Raw genomic sequence first — 23,698 nt, forward strand, 5'->3', positions numbered from 1 at the left:
GGCCGGGCCCGCCTCAGCCCTCAGCGAGCGCGCGCCGCCCGTTTCCCGCCGCGCGCCGCCGCGCGCCCGACCCCGCCGGCAGCGGGGGGGAAGGGGAGGGGGGCGCTCGCGGCACGCGCCCAGCAGCACGCGCGCTCCCCCACAGCCCCCCCCCGCCCCGCCGCGCGCACAACGGCCGGCGGGGGGCGGGGGCAAGCGGGGGGCGGAGCCAACGCCCCCAACACACCCCCCTCGGCTGCTCTCTGGCCCCGCCCCCCGCCCGGAGCCCGTTCCCTCCTCCACAAAGCCGGGGGCGAAGGAGGGGAGGGGCGCGCGCCACTTCTGCCCGCCCTCCCCGAGAGGGGCGGGGCCGGGCGCAGGGGGCGCGCGCGCGCGGGCGCGAGGGCGCGCGGCGATTGGCTGGCGGCAGGGGGGGGAGCGCGTTTAACGGCCGCTGCGCCCCCGGGCCGGGGCAAAGCAAAACAAAGGCGGCGGCGGCGGGAGCGGGAGCCCGGGCGGAGCGCACGGCACGGGCACGGCACGATGCCTCGGCCGCCCCGCGGCCCTCAGCGCGGCACACGCGCGCCCGGCCCCCGTCTATGACCCTCCCCCCAGTCGGTGGCCGCCGCCGAGACGGTACCTTCGAGGCGAGGGAAGCCGTCGTGTCCCACCCCCGTCCCTTGATCCCCCCTCTTTGTTTTTCGGTGAAGGCCCGGCGCGGAGCTCTCGCTGCCCGCCGCGCAAGGACCGGGGGTCCCGCCTTCCCTCCTACCCGTGGCCCCTAAGGGAGAGGGGGGCCCGGGGGCTGCTCGGAGCCCGGGCTGGGAGAGGAGTCAGCGCGGCGCAGCGGTGAGTACCGAGCGGGTGAGAAGCGGCCCCTCTTCCCTGTGCTAGGATTTATTTTTTTGGAGAGGGGGAGTTCGGGATATGGGCGGAAGGTGGCTGCGAGAGGAGCCCCGTGCTGCGCCCCGGCCGGGGGGCCGCCGTCTCCCGTGTCCGCGGGGCCGCCGAGGCAACTTTGCTGGCGGGAGGAGGCTCGGGCGCTATTTATAGCGCCTGGAAATGACGGCAGCGCTGTCTGCCCGCAGCCTTCTCGGTGCGGGGCGGGTAAGGGCGGTTTACATAATTGAGGGGGGGGCGAAGCTGAGCTCTGCGCGCCGGGAGCCGCTGGGGTCCCCCCGCGCTCTCGCCCGCGCCGCGCGGGGCCGGGCGCCGTGGGTTTCCGCACGGAGCCGGCGGCCGGAGCAGCGCGGGGCCGTGTTCGGGTGGCCGCGCGGCCGTGCCGCTGGCCGGAGCGGGGAACGAGCCGCTGTCCTGCTGGAATCGCTGCGGCGGGGACAGAAAAGGCGACGGCGTCACCGGCCGCGGCAGCTCCGTGCTCCGGGGTGAGAGAGGAAACGGCTTTAAAGGCGCACGGCCGGCGGCTCCCTCCCGCCGCGGGAGCCAGGTGTCAGCCGGTAACTTTCTCCGCGCTTATTTTCTCCTGTTATTTCCTGGTATGTGAAGGTGAAAATGAGGCTCCTGTGGCTCAGTCTTTAACTTGGAGGTTTTACCCTGCTGGAGTAAGCTCACCGCAGGTTACTGACAGTGCGTGCACAGGCTGTGCCCGGCTTTTTGCAGCCGCTCAGAGACTCTGAGCCTATTTCACGTCGCTCCTTCCTTAGAGCCCCGCAGGAAGGACGGAGAGGCCGGTTCCTGCCCCAGCTCCCCCGTGTCCCGCGCGGGATCCCCACGCGCGGCAGGCAGCCGCCGCTTCCCCGGCGGCGCGGGGCCCGTGCGGGGCCGCCCCCCCGCCACGCTCATCGGGGTGTTTGTTTACACATCCGGGACTCGCGCGGGGCGGGGCCGCCCCGCCCCATTGGCCGCCCCGCGCCCCGCCCCGGTGACGTCACGGGCGGCGGGACGGGGCTGCGCTTCGCCCCCAGCCCGGGGACTGCGGGTTCGGGGCGGCCGCGCCGGGGCTGCCCCGGGAGGAGGGCGGAGATCGCCGTGCCCGCTCCTGCGGCCGGGACAGCCCTGGGCGCTGCGCTGGTAGGTGCGAACACAGGTAGAGCTTCAGGAGACACACCTGTCTTTGCGCAGGACCAAAGCGCGGATTGTGCCGCGGCCGAAGAACGGGAGGGAAATAGCGGGTTCGGGTTTTTGCTCTGTTCTGTGCGGAATCGTGAGCAGGAGCCCGAGAGACTGCTCGGAACTGTGAGAGGGAAGTGATACTGTGTTTATTCACCATTGTTAGAGCGAGCTAGGAAATGGTTTGTTTTGAATTGTGCCTGTAAAGGCACAACAAGTCTGTGGTTCCTGTGGTGTGTATCGGAGTCGTCTTTTTGAAGAGAGCAATATCAAATACAGTTTTGTTAAATCGGCCTTGGAATTAATTTCTGTAGTTGAGGAGCCTGGTACATTGAATCTGGAAGAGTCCAGATTGCCTTTAGAAGTGTTTAAAAACACTTCTGGGAATGCATTGGCGAAAAATATTTTCCTTTTACATTCCGGATCACAGAATTGCTGAGGTTAGAAAAGATCTCTGAGATCATTGAGCTCAACTATTAACCCAGGACTGCCAAGGGCACCACTAGGCCACATCCCCAAGTGCCACATTTACACCTACTGAACTTCTGCAGGGATTGAACTCCTTTCAATTCCATTTCAGTTACTGATGGAAAGGGTTTAATTTAAGCCAGAGGCAAAACATCTTAGCACGTGGTGCCTTTCATTCTGAAACCCTGTTTTGTGCTGGCTTTGTCAATTTCTGCTAACCTAAATAGGATCTGTATCTAGCATTGAGTTGAAACAGGGAATTTAACAGAAACCTCGTGTTCTTAGATCACTTTTCTCGTATATCTTACTTCTAATAAATGTGGCTTCATATCAACTGTTCTACAAGAGTGAACTGTTCTCTGCAAATAATGTAATTATTCTTCCCGTGCAGTTGTAATAAATTATCTTGGGACACTATGTATATAATATTTGTTTAAATTACTATTAATATTTGAGGCCTGCTCTTCATGCCAAATGAATTAATATTTTGCATATGTAAATGTATCCTTTATCAGGTGTTTTCCCAATCATTCTCATGTGTAGATCCATGCTTTGGATGATAGCTTGTTCCCATTGCTGCTTTATTTTTTTGGAGTGCCTGTGGTGTGTTACATGTCTCGTTTGTGGCTTATCTCTGCCTTTGCAATTCTTTGTGTAAGAAATTTTCTTCTAGCACGTCCTTCAGTAGTTTGAGTTTTCTCCTGCTTAGGATTAAAAAAAATCTAAACTGAAACTCCTTTAAGTTTTGCTGTGGTTGTCTCATGTGTTAGGCCTGCTGTACAGATTGCTTTCTCAAGGCCTCTTTTGAAGCAGTGACTGCTTCCTGTAAACAGAATTTAATGTATGTGGCTTTCACTATCTGCTCTAGCTGTGTTAGCAGTATCCCACTGCTAGAAGAGTGGTTAGTGCTGCCCTGCACACGGTTTACAGCTGTGACAAGTCATCTGCATGCTCTTAGCTGGATCAGCAAACTGTAAATTCTTTATATTGTCTCTCATTTCTGTTTGTGCTATTGACCTACTCAGGCGGTCACCTGACAGCTGATGACAGAAGTTGACTGTGCGGTGTTTGGAGCACTCATTAGCGTGGTGCATACACAGTCTGGGAGCTGCTGGCCTCTGACAGACCAGGAGATGTTATCAGTGTTTAGCATCTGTTTCGTTTCAGGCAAATGAGAAAGGTTTGCTTTCCAGCCCAGCAGAAGGCTCTGGCCTGCTCTGACATGTAAGGTCTCTGAAAGGCACTCTGAGGATTAAGGATGCAGTTGGGTGTTCTCTGTGCAGAATTTAGCTTCAGTATCAGATTGTGGGTTTGGTAGCTTCCATTGAGGCTATTCTGGTACAGTGAGGAAGTACCTAATTAGCTTTGATCAGGACACCAGTCAAGAAGGCCTTTGCCTAAAGGCATAATTCTGCAGAGCTTCAAAGAGCAGACACGGACCCCTGAACACGGTGGCAGCGTCTTACTTGGTATTTGACTTAGAGCCAGATGTGATCCTGCAAGATTTTTGCTGAAAACCAAAGTGCAAATATATGATATATTGACTGTTGAACAAAACAAGTGTTTTCCAAGGTTTCCAGTGCTTTCCTTGTTACTCGCTGTATTGGAACTGACCATTAGAACTTCAAAGACAATTAACTTCCTCTCATTCTCTACCTTTTTAGTGTGAATTTCTGCATGGATGTCTTAAAGAGTACACCTGGTATAATGTAGGAAGTGCTTGTGTCTCATGGAGAACTGTTTGAGTCTCGTCCCTCATTAGAAGTGTGATGGAGTAGAAGCCATTAGTGGAACAGAACTGCTTTTTGCTGTGTTGAATGGAACTTGAACTGTGCAGTTCCTTAGAAAAAGGGGCCTGTAGTGCAGCCAGGCTCCAGTTATTTGCTCCAAATAATGCTTTGCTTTATGGCTGGACTTGTTGAGTAACAAGTTAACTCTGGTCTTGTTGTAAGCTGCTAATTGTTCTGCTCTTTTCACCTACAGGTTGTGACTGTTTCTCTTCTGTCATTTGTGTGGAAAGTGCCACACACACTCCAGAACAACAACGGCTTTTGCTTGCATATTCCAGTGTTTCTTTTGTCAGCGAGTTCAGCAAAGTTGTAATTCTTCAAGTGCCAGCCCTGAGCTGAGTGAGGAGCCACCAGCAGAGATGGTAAAAATGACAAAGTCAAAAACGTTCCAGGCTTACCTGCCAAACTGTCATCGAACCTACAGCTGTATCCACTGCAGAGCCCATCTCGCCAATCACGATGAATTGATCTCCAAGGCAAGTGGTTTCTTTAGAGACCTCATGAATTATTTCTTAACCAAAATGGTTGTCACTGTGACACCACTGCCAGTAGATAAGGGATGCAAATTGATACATACTTCAAAGTATCTTCCCTGGGTTCACTCTTGGGTCATACATGTTGTGTACTAAGAATTGGATGTATTCTGAAAACTTCTGAATGTGACATCAAGGTTGATCTAATACATTCCCCACGTTAACAACCTGTGTCTGCTGTCAGGTGGGTACTGTGAGCTGTTGTAGCTGAAAAGTCTGCTAAGGAAAAAGGTCAGAAGAAAGCATGGATCTATGGGTAGGGAAATTACTTAGGTTATGGTTATTCCAGATAGAGATTATCCTTTTGACTCTGTTGGACTGAAGATCACAAAACTGTCTTGTTTCCAGGGTGTCCCACTTGTGTTATGGAATTTGTAAACACACTTTTGCTGTCTACCAGCTCCTAAGGAATATGATTAGCCAGAGATGTTCAAAATAGTTGCACTGTCTGAGCTTAGAGAATAGATGGAACCTTGAAACAGGCTAGGTCTGCCCTTCTTCCCTGTTGCTAGAAGAAACCAAGACTTGTAATGTAGGAAAGCTTGAAGTTTGGGATAAATACTTGACAGACTGGTTTATTCTTTGCTTCAAACAAACTCCTGATTAAATTACTCTTTGTTGTCATGGAGAAAACACTTCAGTTGCTTTTCAAACTTTTTAATACAAAATGTTCTCTATATAACTGTTTTGTCAAATAAAGTTAGTTCTAAAGGGTTTGACACTAAAAGTTCTCCCTGTTGCTCCTGCCTGTTTGTGTGTTCAGCTGCACTCAGGTGATGCTGCTCTTCTGTGCTGAAGAGATGGGTGGGCTTGAAAATGCTGCTACTTCTGAATTTAGGTTTTCTTTGGGTGAGGAGAAAGCATACCTGCTTGCTTATCCAAGGGCTATCAGGCATTATAATAGATTTTCCACTTACAATTTTTTCCTTTTACTTGAATTTTTTCATTTTCCATAATGATTTCAGAATTTGAGTATGAGGCCTTTTTGGCACCGCTGGATTCTAAATTACAGGCACTCAGAGTTTCATTATTCACTTCATGTTCTGGGCCAAAAAAAAATACTGGGAGAGAGGTTAATCTTTCCTGAACTTCAGGTTGTAGGTACTTACAAGAAGAAAGAAACTTTTTTTGCTGTGTGTTTCTTAGCGTGTATTAATTCATTGAGAAAATGCAATCCAAGCACATACTTAATAGGAAGCTCTTTTTGTGGACTTAGATTTTTGCATGCCAACTAAGCTGCCACTGTTGCTACATGAGCCAGTTTTCTCCAAGGGCTTGGGAGCTTTGGTCAGCAGAATACTTCAAATATGTTAAGCAAATCATGTGCTCATTTTACAGCTTCATAAATAATTTCAAATGTTAAGAATCAAATTTTCAATTCAAAGAAAACATAGAGGACTCTTCAAAAATCTGTAGTAAATACAAAGACCTACTTTTAAGTAGTTTCTAATGGTGTTGGGAAGGGTGTTAGAGGTGGATTTTGCTTGATTTCTGGCTTCTTTAATTTTTGATGAAGATACTTTGCAAAAATATTTGTACTTGCAGGTTGACCATGTACTTATTTGACAGTTGATTCATATTTTGTCAATTTAAGATTTCTTAACCATATTTTGTCTAAATCTGTATGGTAAAAGAGACATGCATTTAAATGTGTGGTATATTTTTGTATGCTTTTAAAATAAAGAGAACATTTGTCATCTATTGTACTTGTATTTGGGACATAGCTTTGGAAAACCCATCTTCCTTAGGCTGAAGCTGTACATAATCCCAACATGGGAGAAGTTCTTCTGATGGGAACAACTGCAAAGCAATAGATAGACTTGGATCATTAAAAATAAGTACAGCTGGCCCTGGAGAGGGTGGGAGGTGCAAATAAAATTTGATTTTTTTTTTTCTGAACTTCTCTTGAAGTGCCTTCATTGAGGCACATTGTATGCAATGAACTTAGGTTAGTGAGAGAGATGGTTTTTTGACATATCTAGAATCCTAGTTACTGTAACTTTTCAGATGCAGGAAAAAAATCCCAAACAAACATAAACCAACCTGTAGTGTTCTGTACCATCTAAAGTTAACAAAGAACAGTGTGATTCCTGGGCTGGTTTGGATTTATTGATGGAGTAAAGATAGACTGTTCAACCTGACTTCCCCCCGCTGCCTTACCTTGAAGGCCTAGTTCAAAGCCCAAGCTCTGTGTTACATTCTCTAAATACAGTTTTTGGTTGTAGATTCTCACTTTACTCCAAATGCTTCCTGTACCATCTCATGTCAGAACCCAGTGCCTCAGGTTCTCTGCAGCAGATAAAGGCAAACAGTATTTACTTAATGCCTGGCTGTAGCTGCTTGCTTTGGGGGCTGTCCCTCACCCCACCTTTTCTGGGTACATGCTGGTTGTTTCTTCCTCATGTGTGGTCAGGGAAAATGAACCAAAATGCATGGTGCACTTCTAATTTAGAGCAGCTCCAGCTGGCTTTCTAATGTGCTTTGAGGTATAAGAATTTATTATACCTGACACTGTAGTGGTGTTTGACTTGAAGATGAAAAGATAAAGCTATACTGTGAACAGAGTGGTGTTTCTCTTAAATGTTGGTCTGTCATGGAAAAGCAAAAAGTGCTGCATATTTCTGTCAATCATTCCTTTGATTCTGATCCTAAGAATCTCTGACTTCAATACAGGTTTTGCAATTCTGCTTTTGAGAACTGTTGATGCCAATTGTCTGACAAGGATGGCAGCATACACGAATCACCATTTCATTTCTGTTCTGTTTGAGCAGCAGGATCTCTTTCTTGCCCTGGAATGAATCACAAAACTCTTTTTCTTGTGCCCTTGCTGGTGATAAAATGGCAACCAAGAGTCTTGGCAATGGCTTAGAAATAACAACACAGATTAATGAGACAGGACAAAAATGTGTTACCTGCTCAAGTGAATTCAGTTGTGGTTTTAGTTTTCTCTGCAGCTGTGAAAGGACTCTGTGTGTTGCCCAGTATTGAAATCAACATGATGTTAGTGGTTAGAACATACATTTCTAGAGGTTTTCACTCTGTAATAACCTTGTGTTTTCTGCACGTGGGGAGGAGCTTGGGGAAGGGGAGGGTGTGGGAAGAGAACTGGTTGAGATTAGGAGCCCCAAACTGGGAGCTCGTTGGCAGTAGAGATAATGACAAACATTATTCTGTACAGCTGGATGCATGCACACGTGTATGAACAGTTACCATAATGATTTATAACTCCCAGGTTATCTTGGGGTAACCATTGGTGTGAAGGATACCCAGTAAGAGAACTAATAAACTGTAGGTGACATTGAAGTAAGTTTGAGGTGGTGTCAGGTGCACCTTGGAGGTGACTGATTTGTGCTGCTAACAGGTCTGTGAGTGCTGGATGTTCTCTTCCTTTGGTGAAGACTTCAGAGTCTGTCAGGATGTTAAAGTATTCTTTAAAATACTATGAGAAGGAATAAACCAATCATCACTACACTGGGCTATGTTCACAAGATGGAGAAGAACCTATGGTTTTTTAAAATTTCTTTAAAGAGGCAAATATTTTTAGAATCATAGCCTACCATGACTGTAGGCACAGAAGAGAAGTGAACTATGAGCAAATAACCACAGCTGTTAATGAAGAGTAAGGCAAGGAGCTGATGCCATAGGAAGCACTTAGTGAATTTAAAATTGATACTTTGTGGATTTAAGATGTTGAAACAGCACATAAAAAGTGACCAAACAATATATGTTAATATTATTAACTTTAAAAATCCAAACATAATTTAATTTTTAGAGAACTTCTACAAGACTTCTTGAAGTACAGGGGAGGTTGCCACTTGTGTGGCCTAAATAAAATGTTATATATGTGCTGCTTTTGGAGCAATTCTGGAATAAGTTTTGTGGAAGGCCTGACTGAAGGAGCTTTCTTTTGATTTGTTATGTAATAGTAGGAAATGTGCAGTGATTATTGAGTAGTTAATTTTATAGGAGACAAATGTTATTTGAAGAGCATAAGTTCCAAAGCACTTGAGAGTAGTTTGTGCCTGCTAAGTTCCAATAATTGTTTAGAAATTCAGGTATGATCTAACAAATTACAAAAAAATACAAATACTTAATAGAATCTTGGAATCTATTCGATATACTACAAAGGATAATGTTTTGTTACTCAAGGTTGACCTGTTTGAAAGACTGTTGAAGCATCTCACAGTGTGCCTTAATTCTGGGAATGGAGAGAATTTGGATTACTTTGTATAGATGTCTGTATAAATACTGTCACTTTCTTCTGTCTCATTCATTGCCAAGCATATCTGACCAGAGGGGAAAAAAGTCATGTGAAGTCACAGACAAGACTAGATGTGTCAATATTTTCAAGAATGAGTTCTGCATAAAGGTATATACATATATATATGTAAGTGTCATTGACTGCACTGGGAAATCCTGCACCTTGTGAGTGAAAGAATGGTCTTGATGGTTCAGTTTAGTTCTCCAAGGCATTCAGTGTGATTGCTCTTCTATTATTGATAAGAAGGAAGAGTCTAAATAGAGGCTAAAATATTTTTTAGCCTTCTTTAGCAATCTGTGGTTTTGTCCTCCACTGTTTAACTGATGAGATCAAGAGGAATTTTTTAAAGGGTTTATTGTCTTTAAGTAAATATGCTGTACTTAGTTTGGTTCAATTTGTAATCCTCCTTTGCTTATGATATAATGAGTATTTAGAAATATAGATGTGCTGTTTTATGTATGTTTGATGGCTGTTTTGGTTCCCTCACTAATTTCATAAATATTCTGGTGATAATTTTTTCTCCAAGAAGCTTCTAGGTTTTTGGGTTCATTTTTTCTTCTGGGGGAAGAACCTAGTTTTTGAAAGAGAAGCCATCTTTGGAAAACATCCAAGAATAGATTTGAAGGCTTAAAGGAGTTGGAAAGTGCAAGGGAAGTGTTGTACTCTGTGTATTTTGACATAATTATTTCTGAAATCCATTCAAGAAGCTGCATAGGTCAAGATAACTTGTCCTGCATGACAAAGTCTTCACTTTGGGGAAATATAATTTGCCAGGTTTGCAGGCATGCAGTTTTTTGGGTAGAATTTTTTAAGGCTCTTCTCTACATACTGAACTTTGTAACTTGCTTTATCAAATTCAATAAATACTTGAATGGAAATAAACTTTAAAAATAAATTAGTATTTATCATGGAGTCTTCTAGAAGTTGCCTAGGAAGCAGCTGGGCAGCAGCATCTCTGGTGGTCTGCATTATTAAGGAGCTGGATGTGAGGGATACACCAAGTGGAACAAATGTGGGGGTTTTCCCCTGATAATTTTTTTTTTGTCTTTACCTTATGTTGAATTCAGTTTTCTGAATTTATGTTGCAAGTCTTGAAGTGAGAGGATATCCTTACGCTCTCTGATGCATCTTGCTGAGGAGATAATTTCACACATCAGACCACTTGTGTTTCTGGTTTACTTTAAGAATGCTGCCACTAACAAGTACAATTTTCTGTATTTCCCAAATTTTCTTATTTGTCCAGAGGACTGATTCAGCTTGATCTGTCTTAGCTTGTAAAAGGAACTCCGGCAGATGAAAGGAAATTAAACCAGATGGAAACCTATGGACTTCTTTGATTTTCCTTCTTTAATATTTTATTTCTGTGTTTAGAGTAGCTTGCAGACACTGGTAATGCCCCTGTGGCTTGCTCAGAACAAGGCCTGCCTTGTCCCCAGTCCATGCTAAGATGGCAGTTCCCCTGGATATTTGCTGCAGAGCATGATCTCTAGCCATGCAATCTAATCCCATCTCTGGGGAATAACTGATGGCATAAGCTTTTCAGTAGCACCCCTTCCCCCACCCATGCCTTCAGCTGTGCCTTAGGGCAGTAAATACATGTTCTGCTTGACTGATATTTCCTTTCCTCCTGGGTAAAAGAGCTACTCCTGGTGTTAGAGGTTAGGGTGGGTTTAACTTACAAGCATAGATCATACCTAATTCTGCATGTGTGTGCAAGTGAAACCCCTATAAAGCTTCTTTGCTACATCATGTATCAGTGACAGAGGTCTGGCAGATGACTCGCAGAGATCCTAGTTCCAAACTGTTCTTGCAGGTGACTTCACTGCAGTTTGTACACAGCACAGTTGGACATTATTGCTGATACTTTTAGATGTTCTGGATACTTTCCAGAAAGTTGTGCTGAAACAAGAAATCATGATAGATCTTACACTTCCCTCTGCATAAATGGGTAGCTGGTCAAAGATACAGATTTTCTGCGGAATAATTTAACTCATCAATCAATACAGTATTACTAATTGAGGACCATGAAAAAGCAGCCTTGTAGCAAGTTTAAAGTTCAACTGCAGCTATTAGTGGAACTGATAAATTGTCCAGCTTCTAAGTGAAAATCCTGGTTGCTGTGAGTCATTACTGATTAGAGTTGATCACACTTGCCACCTTCTTCTAATTCCTCTCTACTGGGTAAGACATATTTAAGACTCCGTTTGAATAGAATGTTCTGCTTTAGTTTTGATTTATGTATAGTGCTTGTGATCTTGGGAGTGCTGAACAAATGTTGCACAGTTAAAGTTTGTATTTGCATAGGTGATGTTTATTCTACTGAAAGTGGTTTGTCTGGAGACTGGTTTGAACAGTTGTGCCTGTTAGTCCTTGACACTGCCATTTAAAGTACTTTTTTTCATTTTCTTGGAGGAGTTGACACACAAGGTGTTCAACCTGTCAGTCCCTTAAAATTTGTATCAGTATAACTGCATCATACAGTGCAGAGTGTGAGAAACCTAGTGCTGGTAAAAACAAATGTTCAATATTAATTTTTTTCTGGTTATGCAAAATATTCTGTTTATAGCCAAGTTACAACTTAGCAAGCAGCTCAAGCACCAAACTGAGTTGTCCTCTTTCCATCTGTAGTAGTAGGATGCATCAGAAAGTAGAACTCTGATAATAAATCTTTCTTACACCATTAAGAGAATGCATCTGTGACAGATCTATACCTTTTTGTGGTGTTTGCATACAGTTTTGGGGAAAAAAGTATCAGCTGTTCATGTGAATAAGAAACTGAATGCCAAGTACTGACAAGAGATTGGTAATAATAATTAAAAGGCATGGGAATTTAAAACTGGATGTCCTTGCAGTGCTTTTATTGCAGTCAGTGTATAGGAGTTCTGCATGGCTGGGTTGCACACCGTTCAGTGCTCAGTGGAACACAGATGATGTGGTTGGGCACTGGTTTTAAAGGGAAGTCTGAGTTGCCTGGACCCACGTTCTGTGTTCCAGAATGCAGTTACACAAGTTGCTGCAGGTTCCTGTCGAGTTACCTGAGTGATGTAAACATGGAGGAACTTGCTCTTTGCAGCTGGGCAAGGAAACAAGTGTTCTGTGGCATGTAAATACAATCCTCAGCCTCTAAACACGAGTGTGGGTAAGAAAAGATGGTATCAAATGCATCAGTCATACTCTGGGAATGGAAAGCAAGGCTGGAATGGAGGAGCTTTCCACAGTGAGATGTTTGTGAACGCACTTTCTTTCTAAAATCACTGTCACAGGAAAAGATTCTGTGTTGCTTCTCCCTCCACTCTACCTTGATAAACCTAAAAATTAGAAGGTAATGGCCATTTCTAAGGGAAAATAAGCCTAGGAGCAACAAAGCAAAAGTATATCTAGGGCAACAAAGCAAAGGGTGCAAGAAAAGTCAAGTCATCTTTAAAAATATATTAGGAAAAGAAAAACAACTACAGCAGTGCTTTCCAGCCGGTGGTTTGTATTTCATTTGGCTTGAATTTTTTTTCAGCTTATGAAACAGGAGAGGGGAATAGCTGCTTTTTGTGCTATTCCTGGCATCCTGTTACTGCCCTCTGCTTAATTTTGAAAAATGCAGGGTCAAAGGAGAGCTTTTATTAGGTGATACTAAGTCAAGACTAAACATAAACTTGGCAGAAGTAATTGCATAAGATCATCCAGAAGATCTCCTGACTCTTGTTTTTTTTCTGGAGTCTTTTGTTTCTTCCCCAGCCTGCTGGGGAACTTCAGGTATGGCATATAAGTAGTTTAAAAATTGTTGTATAGGACCAGACAAAAAAAACCCAACCGATCATATTAATTTATATGTCATTGGTGTGTGTAATTACTTACAAATAGAGAAACTAGCACATGATAATAAAGAGTATTTCTTGGTGCTGTTTGAAAAAGGATTTGTGAATTCTAATTTACAACATGGAAGTTTTAGAGCAAGGGGAAACGGCTGCAACTTCTTTAATTTTAAGACTTTTTACAGTAGTTTAACCAAAAATCATGGTCATCATGGCTTTGGAAGTTCTTTTTAATAATTTCAAGTATATGAAACAAGGGAGTTCTAGTTTTACATTTACTTCTTACTGAATAAGAGAATTTTGGAAGTGTTTTCTTTACTTTTTCTTAAATTTTGCAGTTGCACATCTGTAGTTTTCTCTAGATTAATGTGTTGTTTACCCAGGCTAGTTACTCATTTGTTAATGGGAATTTTTTAAGAGTCTATATCTGAAGAGATTTTGTTTTCACCTGCAGTAAGCATTCTCTGTTTGTTACTGGCTCTAGTCTAGAGAGTCCTGGTTATTCTGTAGGAACTGCAGAGTGTAGGTCTGCACTGCTCTGCCAGTTTTGTGATGTGTGTTTAAATATCTCAGGAGAACTGAACTAGTGGTGGGGTTTTTGTTTGTTTGTTTTAAAGGCAGCTGTAAGGATGAATTACTTTCTGACAGAGCTGTTCAGGCTGTTCTCAACAAAGTCTCCCCTTTTCAGGGTCAGTCCTGCCTGAAGTTTCAGCTTTCACTGTCCTGCACAGCCTATCTGGTTTTCCTTGCCTGGTGAAAAACAAGACTTGTAGTTCTGGCTGGTGGAGACAGTGCTTTTTCTTTTGTCTTTGCTAAAGGCAGAACCTCCTTAGAATCACTGAGGTTGGAAAAGACCTGTAAGGTCATAAAGTCCAACCACAAACCCAACAGTGACAAGTCTACCAGTAAACCGTGTCCCAAGTGCCATGTCTGTGTCTGTGGTGACTTCACCACTGTCCTGGGTAGTCTGTTCCAATGCTTGACAACCCTTTTGGTGAAGAAATGTTTCCTGGTACCCAACCTAAACCTCCCCTGCTGTGACCTGAGGCCATTTCCTCTGGTCTTGTCACTTGGTAGGTGGGAGAGGAGACTGACCCCACCTTGCTACAACCTCCCTTCAAGTATTTGTGGTGAACAGTACTATGTTCTCTCAATACTTCTTTTACATGATTGCTAAAATAATAAAATATTAGTGCTATTAACTGTTAGGTAGAATTTTTCATATTAGAGGTTTTACAAGTATGTATGGGCTGTATGTAACTACTCTGGCACTACTGGTACCTGGAGTACTCCAGGGATTTCTTTAAACATTCTCTATTGCAGTATAATCCTGTTAGTGTTGATCAAAAAGGGTTAATTTATATGCATTTTCCTTTTACAAGGTGGGGGGATTTTTTTGCACACTATTCTGATAATTAAAATTACTGTTGTTGTGTTGCTAGTTGGTAAAGTGGCAAAATACCTATTTTAGTGTCAAATGACTTGTAATTATATAACTAAATACATGTCAGGAGAAGAATCCATTGCAGAAAGGACTTTCTGCCTATGATTTCATGCTTGGTATTACTAAAACCATGCTAAAGTATTCAGGTTGATATTTTCCTTCTAAAAACCTTCCATGTTGATCTAATGCAGGCTTCTGAAAATTGGTCTGTGATATTCAACACTAGAACCACAGGGATTCTTAAAAACAATTGTACTTTCTCTGCATAATGGATAAAGTAGTTAATTTTCTTTGAAAGTAGGTTAGAGAATGGAAAGGCTCAAAGAAAAAAGAAATTAAGACAGTTTACAGATTTTTTTTTAAATGGAGTACAGTATGGAAGAGAGAAGAAAGGAAAACTCAGTTCCAGTGTGATCCTGTTTGGAGAGGAAAGAATGGCTGTGTCTAAATTACCAAGTAATTCACTGCAGAAGGAGCCAGATGAAAGCAGTGGTGTGTCTGACACAGGTTTGGAATGTTTTACCTGTGGCTGGCTCTGTTTGCTCACAAGTTCTCCCAGGATGTCTGCAGCTCGCATCCTGAGCACAGGTTCAGCTCTGTGTCTGCATTAACATTGCTGAGTGCGTGGAAGAACTGCTGGTTTAGTTGGTTCAGAAGGATCAAGGGTGCAGTTCCCAGGCACTGAAACTGCTGCACAAGCCAAACCAGCCCTCAGTAAGTGTGGCTGATTAGGGGTTTTAATTCAAAACTGTGCTACTGCTCTGAACTAAAACATTAATTTAGAACCAGTCAAGAAAGTCTAAGTGCCATTGTTTGTCCATCATTTATCAGGAATGTGAGAGATTGGAAAGCATATGCCTGTGGTCAGGCTTTTAATGGTAACAGTTGTCTTACTAAAATGAAGCTGAGCTTATCTGTGAATTTTAAACTGATCAGATGCATTTCCTGAGTGCAGTATGCTGGTTTTATGCTTGGTCCAGAATTTCATTGCTCTTATATCAAATAATGCAATTAAATTGAAATAAATAATCTTTTGGCTGCAGCAGGGGAAGACAGAGGAGATGGGAGTAATTCCCTTTGAGTTAAAAGCAGATTATTTCAATTAGCATGAAGGATGTCTAGGAAAATGAGTATTGATATCTTCCAGAGGGGTAGGAAAAAACTATGTTTTGCTTGCATTATGGATGTTGAATTTTGAGCAATAACACTTGACAAAGTAAAATAAAATCATTATTAAAAATCTAATGTGGATGAAAACTTGTTTGACCAGACTTTCCTATAAAGAACTAGTATAAAGTAATTAATCTGAAATAGTTTATATCTGTGTTATTATTATATGTTTACTTACCCTTCTGGAACTATTTTTTTGTTTGGTGGGGATTGTGTTTTTAACATGTGCAATTTCTTCTTTTTTTTTTTTTTTGTTTTTTTTAATGCAGTCCTTCCAGGGAAGCCAGGGACGAGCCTACCTCTTCAATTCTGTGTAAGTATGTGGTTATGGTTCTGCACACCACCTGCAGAGTGTAACTTTGTGCTTCCCAAAGGGAAAACAGTTGGAATTAACACAGCTGCACTTTGCACTGTTCTTTTTAATGCTGGCTTTACTCACCAGCAATAGTTATTAAAGAGCTCCTGGGCTGATTCTGAAGCATTCCTTTGCACATGTACTAGTTTATCTTATGTTTTAAGTAATTCTGCTAAGAGCTGGAGGATTAGGAGTGTGTGTTAACGTGAAATTCCTTTTGTCGATGTAATGGTAGCTGTCTCGAGAGGAGCTGCCATTCTGAGATACTCCAGAAGTCACAAGATATTGAGTGACTGTAAATTTTCTTTAGACAACTCTGCTGTGGTCTAAAAAATTTCCCAGTCTGACAGTTGGATACATTTACAGGTTAATGTTTCAGTAAACTTGGTACATCTTTAATGACCTTGAATATTGCAAATGTGCTAGAGGCAAGAGGTCTCTGTGATCTTATCAAGCCTAGTATTTGCAATCTTAGGCATGTCCTTCCCTTGATAGGAGGCTCTTTGCATTTGTTAATGGGTGTATTTTAATTTTTTTACATGCAGGATTGCATTTTAGTCTTAATTTTTCAGTAGTTTTTTGTGTTGCAGCATTTTGAAAAAGATACAGTTGAGTGTCCTGGTCTATTTTTGACCAGGATAATGGAACTGTAACTGCAAAGGATTTGATTGCAGATCCTTGAAATTCTTTTAATATGTAGTCCTTCAGTGGTGAGTTGGGATTTCTGCTATAATTCCAATAGGAAAAATCTGGTACTACAGCAGCAAAAATGGCAAAAATTTTGCTCATATTTAAAACTGTCTAAAAACTTGGTTTAGTCTTGCCTCATGTTTTCTGCATAGACTCATTTGTGGAAAAACTAGCTTGATGCAGTACTTCAAGGGATGTTTTGTTTTGAAATTGCTGTTTGTTCATCAGAGCTTAGTCTGCTGATCAGTAGCAAAGAAATATTTATGAGGCTTTTTTCTTGCTGCTATTTTGGAGCTGGTTCTAAATTCAGCTGTTGGTGCTGATTCACTGGTACAGACTTCCATTAGAGAGGTCTCAAATAGTTTTTGAAGTAAAGCCTGAAACTGTAGAAGTGTCCAGTTACTGTGTAGTGTTCTGTTCTCTGGAAGTTTAACTATTTAGCTTATCTTTGTTGCTGGCAGTAAATGAGTATCACCAACAGTGACACCACAGCCACTTAAAAAGAAAAAACAAACCCCTTTTTTCTTTCTGTCCTTTTGCTCAGTGTAACAGAGGAAGTTACTTTTGCAGCATTGAATAACTTAGGCATTTTTTAAACTACCTTTCGTCTGCAGAAGAAAAGCTGGGGAACAGTAAGAAAAGCAACACACTCATCTCTTAACATAATTTCTCCCCTTTTTTCAGGGTAAATGTGGGCTGTGGTCCAGCAGAGGAGAGAGTTCTTCTGACAGGTTTACATGCTGTAGCAGATATCTATTGTGAAAACTGTAAAACCACTCTTGGATGGAAATATGTAAGTAATATACTTAAATCCTCAATAAATATTTGCATGTTGAAGCACAGATGTTTGAGTAGCCATTGAGTAGCACCTTTGCTGATGGTTTATGTGAGTTAGCTCTGGTGCTTTTGTGTACTTCAGGTTCTAATGTAGTCTTGCTTCCTTGCATCTGCAGAAATGTTGCAGCAGATAATAATTTTATTCTGGACTGCAAATCAAGCATGAGCTATATGTGCTATTACAGCTGCCTAAGATTTCTGTATTTGATAATCTTTTTGCAAGACTCTCAAGCACATGTGCACTAAACCAGGTGGGAGAAATTGTCAAAGTGAGTCTGTAGTGTCGTGGACTGCAAAAGTTGGCGATACAGCAAAAATATTAATTACAATAAGCAGTACTGAGCATATTACTCTGTTTGCAAATAGTGTGGACTCGATTCTGTTGTTTGAAAAATTACCTGTGCACTTGCAGCTGTGTTGCAAGTTTGAGGTTTCGAAAATCTTGGATTCTGGGTAGGATTTTCACTGATTCAGTGTAGTTTCAGATCTTAGAAGTTGTCCTAATGCATTTCCTGTCATAATGAATATAAAGAAGAGCTTTTGAAGAGGTTTGGATTCCCTATTTTCATTACTTCTGGGAATAAATAAATAACATGTATAACATTCCATTTCCTAACCTTCACTTTCAAAAGCATTAAAATTCCCCAAGCAGAGAGAGAACATGATCAGTTCTACAGCAAGGTCTGTGCAGTAGATCTGCTGATTCCACTTAGGAGAAGTTTGCTTCTGTTTTCTTCTCAGTGCTTTTCAACCTCTCTTTTTTTCCCTCCTTCCCCTTACTCGGTATAACCAATATAGGTTGTTAACTGTAATGGCTCCTGGTTTGTATTTTTATTGTAACTTTTGATGTTTAAAACACTTAATTTCCTGAACTTAATTCAGTGTTGTCTTGATTTTTTTGTTTTTTTTTTTTCTCCTTTTCAGGAACATGCTTTTGAGAGCAGTCAGAAATACAAAGAAGGAAAATTTATCATTGAACTTGCCCACATGATAAAAGACAATGGCTGGGAGTGAACCACAACCTTTTTCCTTCTGTTTGGACTATATTCTGTGGAACAGGCTTTACAAAGACTAATGCAAAGTAAAGGAAGAGCTTGGCTAGAGTGGCCCTGAGAATATCACTGAACTCTGAAACCTCACAAATGAGTAGTGTAGTGTAAGTGGCTATTTCAGGCCATGTTTGCCTTTTCTCCTTGTGTAAGTTCCCTCTTTTTGTACGTGTATTATTGTGTGAACAGTTGTTTTGGAACATTTTGGATGACCTTTTTCTAAACTCTCTCAGACTAGAGAAACAGTTCACTAATTGAAAACAGATTTTACTGGTTAGCATCTCTTTCTGACCTATGCCTTTAATGCTACTTCTGCTGTGCATGCTTCTTGCCTAAACACCTACACTCCAGTCCTGTAGAAGTTCTGTCCCTGAGCAGTCTGAAAGAATGTATGGGATGGGGTGCTTTTTTATATGTAGCAATTTCTGATGTGTTTGGCAGTGAAGAGGATGCAGTATTGTAGTTATTAATTTCTTTTTTCAAATTGAGTGTACCACAACCTATGTACATCTTGTAGGTGAATTGGTTAAAGGTACAGTGCTCACTTCAAAAAGATTACAATTGCACTGACTGAAGTTAGCTGGTCTCAAGCTGTTTGGAAAAGTTATGCCAGAGGCTTGGTATCTTAATGAAATAACATGGAAAGATTTTAAATCAATAATGCTATAGAATATGTTCCTTTAAGACCAACATATTCCCTAAGGAGTTTGCTGGATAAAAAATTTATAAAACTATAGCTTGCAAGATTAAAAAGACAGAAAAATATATGCATCTTCTATTTTGAAAAAAAAATTAGTTGGTATATTAGGAAAAAACAAAGTTTTGGTACTGTACCTTTGCCAGTAACAGGGACTTGTGCATCAGTAAAGTTTTATGGCTGGTTCCATGTAACTGTATAGTCCTAATGCACTGGACAAAGAGGTTGATGTCAAGGAAACTTGTTGAAGTCTTCTGCTTCTGCTACATTTGAACAAAAATATTTATTTTTGTGAGAAATGGCCAGAGCCTATGACATTTGAATTAATATAGTACCTGTAGGAAAAGGAAGAGTAATAAGAGGCAAGGGAAGTTTGACTTGTTTTTTCATAAAATAAAATAGTAAGATAGTTTTTAAAATTTGGGGGTGGGGAAAGGGTTTCCCGGTTTGCTGGCTAAATCATCCCCAGGTATCTTTTTATAATAAAAATTTATATGAAACTCACCTTCTCTTTTGTTCTCATGCTGTTTCTTTAATGGAATCAGTTAATGAGAGAAACTTCTGGAAAGTATATGCACAATATGAGCTGTTGGTATCTGTGTATGCAAACTGAGCAACTGTGAAAGAAACACTCTACATAAATTTGCTAACTTAATTTTCAAATTAAATAGTCTCTACAGACTTTTTGTATGTTAATCTTTTTACTGCTTGAGGACAAACTGTTTGGAAAAAACCCTTTAACACTACATAAGTCCTATAACCGAACAATACAGAAGCCTTGCAATATGAAATCCCTTTCTCTCAATAACAATTCTAATATGGCACCTGTGAAATTAATCACAGGTGCTGCTGCTGCTGTTCTGTTTTTGGGAATCTCTCATAGGCTTTCTGAACTCTGCTGCACTTTAGAAATTGTCAGACATGAAAAATTATGCCAATGGGTAGGGGCAATACAAATCTTTAAAACCAGCTTTCCAGTGTTTTTGTGGGAAGGAGTGAGAGGAGCATTCTGTGTACACATTCTCTGTGATGCAGGCTGGCTAAACTGCCTGCCAGATGTTGTCATGATTGATACCCATGAATTAAAAATGTAAGAACTGGGGAAGTAGTTCAAGCTGTTGGGTTTCAGTCCAGAGGCCTGAGGTGGTACAGTTACATTCAACCTGGATTTTGTGGCTTGCACATTGCTACTTCGTGTTCACATCAGGTCTCATTTTTAACAATGCCATTGATGCAAGATGGGCTTGGATGTTGCCTGTCTCGTGCTCTTTTTGACCTGGAATTCTTGGGATTTTTTTTTCCACCATTGCAATGTATGTTGCCAACAAGGAAGGCACTAAAACTTCTATCAGCAAAAAGTTTGTGTTGGCTTCTAAGTCCTGTTGCAATGTTGATACTTGTGAACAGCTTGTGTGAGGTTTGTGTATCTTTGGGCTTTTCTTATTTCCTGGCTGCAGACTTGCTGAAGCAGTACACTGGACTGAAGGCAAAAGTAATGGCTGCTTTTCCAGAGAGAGCTGAAATTAAAGAAAATATGTAAAGTATTAAAGATTTTTCTCTCCAAAATTGGGGGTTTGGCTAGCTCTTGTTAGCAAGCTAATGCTGTCTGTAACACAGTCTTATTCTTAGAAATTCAACCTCTTTCTTCAGTGCATTATTTATATTTCAAACTGGACATTTTCACCAAAACCTTAATTAACTTTGATGCCAAAGGTTGGGACTTCAAGTGCTTAGCACACAGAGCTTCAGACTACTGGCATAAAGAGTTAATGACCTATGTGTGATGTTCATGGCTTTTAAGAGAACCAAACAAAGCAATATTCTTTTTGGTCTTTTATTAAGAGTGGATACTTAGAAGGAGTAAAGAGTAGAACTAGTACAGAATCACTATTTTATGCTGCCATGTAACAATTCTTGAGGCTTATTCTTTTGAGGGAATATGTGAATTTTCTTCCCATGCTGTTTGGCAGCATCAATGGTTATTTTCTCCCCTCATAAAGATACAGAGAATTCTTGTTATTGGTTTTGGTGAAAGTTGAATCCAGATAGCAATGACTGCTGGCTGACGTGAAGGGGTCAGTCTGGTCACTGAACCCTCCAGCAGTCATTTGAAAGAAAAATAAACTTACTTGAAAAAAAAAAATTTTACTAAAGCATTTTCCCTCTAACCAATTTTTGTAATATATTAAAGATTATATTTAAAGTTTGTATGTGTTTGCTCTGGGCAAGTTTACTTCCCCTCCAACTTGAGCACTTTTGTTACTTGTACTGGTTATTTTTGGTCTTAACATTTATTTTGTATTTTGTTTTTTATAAATTGTAACAAAAAGCTTTTGTGAACCTTTGTTTCTTGCTGGCTCTTTCTTGGACCAAATGAACTGACTATGAGCTGGCTTAGAAGAAATGTTCATTGGGATGCATAGGAATTTGCTAGCAAAAATGTACATGTATTGAAAGTTTTTTTTCACTGAACCTCTAAAGCGCCATGCCTGTCCTAAAGTAATTAATCATAATTTGGTGTGACTTTAGTAATCTGACCACACATTCTCTGTCTAGGTCCAAAATAATGGTTGTAGCAATGGTTTTCCAGGACTTGGTCTGCCTCCAAACCCTAGAGTTTTTTTTTTGGCTGGTTATTTTAAGTACTTTCTTGATTACTAAAAGGCAGTGCTGCCATATATAAAAATCCTGTCACATTGCAAACTTGCTGTGAAATCAGCTGCAGAATTTGGTGAGGGATTGCTCAGCCTAACCACTCCTGCTGTATGCTTTTAGTGACCTGGTAATCTTATCTGCCAGTTAAAAGGGCCAGGATCTGAATTTCCCTTGTTGGTTGTAAGCTGTACAATGGCAAACTGTGTGAAGGAAGATTGTTATGGCTCCATCTTAATGTCCCAGTAGCAAGGCCCAGCAGAGTGGCCAGTGTGGGTGGTGTGCCTTTGTGCTTGCAGTCCTTGGGAGAGGAGAGGGAATATGGGTTATGACATTTCTTTGAGTAAAAAACTGGCCTCAGAGGTTCTGACCGAGTCCCCACTGGACCCATAACCAAAGGTCATCTGTATTTCCTGCTGGTGGATCAGTGCAAGAGTTCCCCAAGGCTGGGTGCCAGGGTTGGTGGCCATGCACTTCCCTCCAAGCCGTTCGTAGGGCTCCTCGTGCCCACTCATCTCAGCAGCCAGATTGCAGCAGCAGTGACCTCCAGACTCACAGACCAAACTTCACTCATCTCCAGCCTTGGATATTGGCCATGAGAGGAAGAAGCTGTCAAATTATTGTTAAACTTCTTGGACACTTTATTGGACTTCACTGAGACTCATGTTAAGCCAACCAGCAGTATAAACACTTACTGGAAAAGGAACAGATGCTTCAGAGGTTTCTTTTAAAAGGACTGTTACAAGTGGTTTAAGGTCTAAAGCATGAGTCATAAATGGCAGTTGAGTTGTGCCTCATTGTTTCTTAAACTCTTTAAAAACGCTTTCTTTTACAGGTGACATGGCTGTGTTGCTGTTTTGTCCTTGCAATACTGTACATCATTTGTTGTTTCACTATACTGTATCTATTCAAGGTATCACAATAAAAGCTTTCAATTGTTTTGTTGGGTTACCTGTTGGTTCTGTGCTATCTCTTCTTGCTAATTGAGTTCTCAGGCTTTATCCTCTGGTACGGCCAGAGAGAGAAGACAGTGCTCTTAGTTGCTCTTAAAAACTTACAAATGGGTTCAATCTGATTTTTATGTGGTTTTAGGACTGCCACAAAACATATGAAGTTTTTCCTTTCAGAAATCTTTCCAAAACACAGAAATTTGTGTTGCTACTCTTAGGGCTTTTGCCTATTTTAAGCCAATTGTGGGACCTCTGCATAGTGAGAGTCAGTCTGGACAACCCCTGAAATGAATCCTGAGAGGAACTAAAGTGTGGGTGTGCTTTTTGTTGTGTCAGTTTGATCAGCTGTAGACCTGAGGAGCACTCTGAGCACAGCGCTCCCTCTGTTCATTCTGCTTTGGCTGGGAGGAACTCCTGTAGCTTCTCTGACCAGATTATTGGTCCTGTCAGTGATATGATCCCTCTGGACTGCCTGAGGCTCAGAATGAAGTCATTCAGTGCACACTTACACGCCGTCTTCAATAATCCATCATTTCATCTCACAAAGAGATAGGGATGCTCTTCATGCAAATCACACATAGTATTTCCATCTTGAGAAAATGGAAGATAGCCAGCTACCCTTATTCAAGTGCTGTCTTAGGGCCATGAAACAAGGATCTTTGCAGATCTGAAAAAAACTCCAAACCCTAGGGATAAAATGGCATTTTATGTGAGATGTATGGTCTTCCTTGTACAAAAACCTATGTTTTGACAGGATATAATTGAAGTAATAAAGATCCAAATAACAAGAACCTTTGGGATTTGAGATGTTCATAGTAACATCCCATTATATTTTAGTGTATCAGAGGGACTATAAAAACACCAACTGTCAGCAGCTGGGTTACCAGAACAATTTTGGCAATGTGAACTCCAGTGTTCTGTCTTACCAGCTGGAAAACACCAGGATA

The 23,698-nt window shown here is 41.7% G+C and overlaps 1 protein-coding gene across 7 annotated transcripts; it reads left to right on the forward strand.

The window, feature by feature from the left end:
* The first annotated feature begins 392 nt into the window (after positions 1 to 392).
* Positions 393 to 22,752, forward strand: YPEL1 (yippee like 1). 7 transcript variants are annotated; one of them, XM_041488307.1, is made up of 5 exons: positions 393 to 843; positions 4,501 to 4,783; positions 15,791 to 15,834; positions 17,251 to 17,359; positions 18,328 to 22,752. In XM_041488307.1, exons 2-5 carry the CDS (start codon positions 4,667 to 4,669, stop codon positions 18,415 to 18,417), a joined length of 360 nt encoding a protein of 119 aa, XP_041344241.1. In that variant the 5' UTR covers positions 393 to 843; positions 4,501 to 4,666; the 3' UTR covers positions 18,418 to 22,752. The 7 variants fall into 7 exon arrangements, with proteins under 7 accessions (XP_041344241.1, XP_041344236.1, XP_041344239.1 ...); XM_041488302.1 differs by having other exon boundaries at positions 393 to 828; XM_041488305.1 differs by lacking the exon at positions 393 to 843 and adding an exon at positions 851 to 1,436.
* Positions 22,753 to 23,698: the final 946 nt, after the last annotated feature.

Source organism: Pyrgilauda ruficollis, unplaced genomic scaffold (genome assembly GCF_017590135.1).
Source record: "Pyrgilauda ruficollis isolate IOZ18807 unplaced genomic scaffold, ASM1759013v1 scaffold9, whole genome shotgun sequence".
NCBI classification, from domain to species: domain Eukaryota; kingdom Metazoa; phylum Chordata; class Aves; order Passeriformes; family Passeridae; genus Pyrgilauda; species Pyrgilauda ruficollis.

What these genes read in the sequence shown, in the direction of transcription:
- YPEL1 (XM_041488307.1), top strand. Translation starts at nt 4,667, where the DNA reads ATGGTAAAAATGACAAAGTCAAAAACGTTCCAGGCTTACCTGCCAAAC. An exon ending in ACGATGAATTGATCTCCAAG is followed by an intron (nt 4,784 to 15,790) that starts GCAAGTGGTTTC and finishes TTTTTAATGCAG; the next exon opens with TCCTTCCAGGGAAGCCAGGG. An exon ending in CCACTCTTGGATGGAAATAT is followed by an intron (nt 17,360 to 18,327) that starts GTAAGTAATATA and finishes TCTCCTTTTCAG; the next exon opens with GAACATGCTTTTGAGAGCAG.